Genomic DNA, 3,488 nt, shown 5'->3' with positions numbered 1-3,488 from the left:
GAAAAATCCTTAATGAAGCGGCAGTAATATCCTGCCAGCCCTAAAAAACTTCTGATTTCAGTCGGGCTTTCTGGTCTCTTCCATTCTGTTACCGCTCTTACCTTAGCGGGGTCCACCGCTATCCCATCTTTCGAGATCACATGGCCTAAAAAGAACACCTTCTCCAACCAAAACTCACACTTACTGAATTTAACATACAGCTGATGGTCCTTAAGGGTCTGCAATACTAATTTCAGATGTTGCTCATGATCCTCTCGAGTCTATGAGTAAACCAAAATGTCGTCGATGAAAACTACCACAAATTGGTCTAGATATGGTTTGAAGACTCGATGCATCAAGTCCATAAATGCGGCTGGAGCATTAGTCAACCCAAAGGGCATCACTGCAAACTCAAAATGCCCATACCGCGAATTAAAGGCAGTCTTAGATATGTTCTCCTTGCGTATCCTCAATTGGTAGTATCCCTGCCGGAAATCTAATTTCGAATAAACAACTGCATCTTGCAGTTGATCAAACAATTCATTAATAAGAGGCAAGGGATATTTATTCTTAATAGTCAAATTATTCAGCCCCCGATAATCTATGCATATCCGTAATCCTCCGTCTTTCTTCTTGACAAATAATACCGGAGCTCCCCAAGGTGATTCGCTCTCCTGTATAAATCTCCGGTCTAACAGTTCCTGCAATTGAGTCTTTAGCTCCTTAAGTTCTGCAGGAGCCATTCAGTAAGGGGTTTTCGAAATTGGTTCTGCTCCGGGATGCAAATCAATCTTAAATTCTACGTCCCTTTCCGGAGGTAGTGACGATAATTCTTCAGGGAAGAGTTCAGGAAATTCGCACACTACGGGAACATTTTCAACTTTTAACTGCTCTTGCGGAGTGTTAATCAATACTGCCAAATACCCTCGGGCCCCTTTACTTAGCAACTTCCTAGCCTTAATCCCAGAAATAAGAGTGGTTGAGATTAACTTTCCTCGAACATCAAGTTGGAGTGTGGGTTCACCCGGTATATGAAAATCAACTTTCTTAGTGCGGCAGTCTAACTGCGCATGGTATTTGGCTAATCAGTCCATACCTAGTATGACATCATATCCCTGAAGAGCCAATTCTATCAAATCCACCAATAATTTTCGTGCCCCAATCCATACCTCGCACCCCTTGTAAATCATATTGGCAAGTAAACTTTTATTAGTGATAGGGGTCTTGATTTCTAGGTCATATGGTAATTTTTCAGCTTTAACATCGATATGAGTCATGAATACAGGGTTAACAAAGGAGTGCGTGGCACCAGGATAAATTAAAACATTCGCGGTACGCCGAAAAAGAGAAAGCGTACCTTCGATGACTGTCGAAGGGTTAGTCATCTCTTGTTGACCCATAGCATACACCCTGGCCGGCACTTTAGGTCGATTTCCCCCTGCATTGGCTGGCTTGGACGCAGTTCCTGTTGACTGAGGGGTACTGGCTCCTTCTTGCTGCAGATTGGGGTATTGAGCAATCAAGTGATTCGTGCTGCCACACTTGAAGCACTTTTGCACCGAACTCTGCTTCCAACAGTTATCGGAGGTGTGATTGCCTCCACAAAAGCCGTAGGTCAGCCTGGGTCCTACACTGGGTCCTCCGCGCTGACCACCTCTCTGGGGCCCTCGCCCTGCCCGACCTCGCCCAAAATTTCCTCGGCCTGGGGTCCCTGCTGGCCGCGGACCTCCTGCTCCTCTACCTAACTTGGTGGGTGGCTCGTTCTTCGAGCTCTGTCCAGGGGTGTAGGTACTCGAGGTTGGTTGTCTTTGTTTACGATCATGGAAAGCTTTGACCTGACCCCTGGCTACATCTATCCTCTGCGCCTTCTCTAGCGCCTGGCTAAATGTATCCACCTGGGTGGCCGCTAACGCCTCCTGAAGTTCCACATTCAATCCTTGAATAAGGCGGCGAATTCATTTTTGCTCCGTAAGTACCAAATCCGGAGCAAAACGGGACAGTTTGGTAAACTGAGTCTCATACTCAGCCACACTTGACATCCCTTGGCACAGGCGGATAAATTCATCTTCTCGCCTCTCTTGTACTATCGGTGGCAAATATTTTTCATTAAATTTTCGGGTGAAATTGACCCAGGTCCAGGGAGTCTGCTCCCGCTCCCACTTGGCCTTGATTACATTCCACCAAGTCCGGGCGGCTCCCTCAAACTGAAAAACTGCAAAAGAAATTTGCCGCTCCTCTGTATATCCAAATACGGCAAAGATATCTAACGTACTGTCTAACCAACCCTCAGCTATGTTAGGGTTTGGTCCACCTACAAATTTAGGAGGGGCAAACTTGTGGAACCGTTCTAGCGCACGGTCCTCTCTATCATTATTCTCCGCGTTATCCCCAGGGTTCCCAGCATGTTGACCCTGCCCCTGACCTTGTTGGTTTACCATTCTCTCCAATAAATCAGCCATCCGCTGGATGGCTATAGCTATTTGGTCGGGTTCGTTCTCATTCTCTCCCTCAGGGCCTCGTCCACGCCCCCTACCTCTACCTCGACCACCGGCGTCCATTTAAGTTCAAAAGGTCTATAATTGAAACAATGTGTGTATTTAGTATTGCGGATATAAGCGAAATAAAGAAATCGAAACATAACAAGAAATACAAGAAACACACAAAAGATAACCTCAAAAAGGTCATACTGCATATATACAAGTCATTTACAAAGCACGCCAAAACAATATACAAGTTAACCGATATCCGGTCGGTTCAAAACCCAATACATACAAGAGCACTATGGCTCCAAAATCTGACCAAATCCACCACATAACAAAACCCAAACGAGTAGCAAATGAGTAAACAAAAATTCCAGAGCAGCCCTACACGCCTCCCCTAGGGCCCCAGTCCCCAACCGATCCTAGGGTGTTGACCTCGTCCATCGGCTCCGGGCCGATAGCACGAGGCGGTGCCTCAGCAATCATGTCTAAGAGAGCCTCGCAATCTAGCATGATCCCCCAAAAACGTTCTCTCATCTGCCTCTTCATCGCTAGAAAGTGCTGCTGTGTCTCGTGAAGCTGCTGACGAAAGGCATCAGTCCTCTCATCCTCCTCTCTCAAGCTCTGCACAGTCTCCCTAATACGCATGGCCTGCCCATGGCCTACGTGTCTGGCCTCTGCTAACAAGCGGCCCAAACGCTCGTTCGCCTTAGCCAGGCGACGGCGCTCGTCATCGACAGCTAGAACCACCTCATCCGGGTAGCCAAAAGTATGCCTGCACTCACATGGCCGATTCAGTTGGCCAAACGGTGAGTACATCACATAGGGCCCCCTGGCCCTCCTCTGGAATCGCAGCACTCGTCGACGCAATACCTGATTAACCGGGCCCCCAGCGCTCAGATGGCGCGGTCCTGATCCGGATCCACTAGGCTCCCCAGGCTCCATCCCTACAAAATTTTATCATTATCTGGTCAGTTCGACGGCATTTCAGCTTAAAAGAGATCATTCAATTTTAAAAGAATCACGTAA

The 3,488-nt window shown here is 47.4% G+C and overlaps 1 protein-coding gene across 1 annotated transcript; it reads right to left on the bottom strand.

Annotated features, from left to right (window-relative positions):
• Positions 1 to 722: 722 nt before the first annotated feature.
• Positions 723 to 2,537, bottom strand: LOC113769313. The gene is made up of 3 exons (XM_027313773.1): positions 1,956 to 2,537; positions 1,149 to 1,895; positions 723 to 1,043 (listed from the first exon to the last, which is right to left on the bottom strand). Exons 1-3 carry the CDS (start codon positions 2,535 to 2,537, stop codon positions 723 to 725), a joined length of 1,650 nt encoding a protein of 549 aa, XP_027169574.1.
• Positions 2,538 to 3,488: the final 951 nt, after the last annotated feature.

Source organism: Coffea eugenioides, chromosome 4 (genome assembly GCF_003713205.1).
Source record: "Coffea eugenioides isolate CCC68of chromosome 4, Ceug_1.0, whole genome shotgun sequence".
Classification (NCBI taxonomy): Eukaryota; Viridiplantae; Streptophyta; class Magnoliopsida; order Gentianales; family Rubiaceae; genus Coffea; species Coffea eugenioides.
Note: the sequence above shows the minus strand (reverse complement) of the source record. Positions and strands in the feature narration are given on the sequence as shown.

Coding starts and splice junctions, on each gene's coding strand:
- LOC113769313 (XM_027313773.1), bottom strand. CDS start 2,537: ATGGACGCCGGTGGTCGAGGTAGAGGTAGGGGGCGTGGACGAGGCCCT. Junction 1,896..1,955: donor CCCGTTTTGCTCCGGATTTG/GTACTTACGGAG, acceptor GTGGAACTTCAG/GAGGCGTTAGCGGCCACCCA. Junction 1,044..1,148: donor TGATTTACAAGGGGTGCGAG/GTATGGATTGGG, acceptor TACCATGCGCAG/TTAGACTGCCGCACTAAGAA.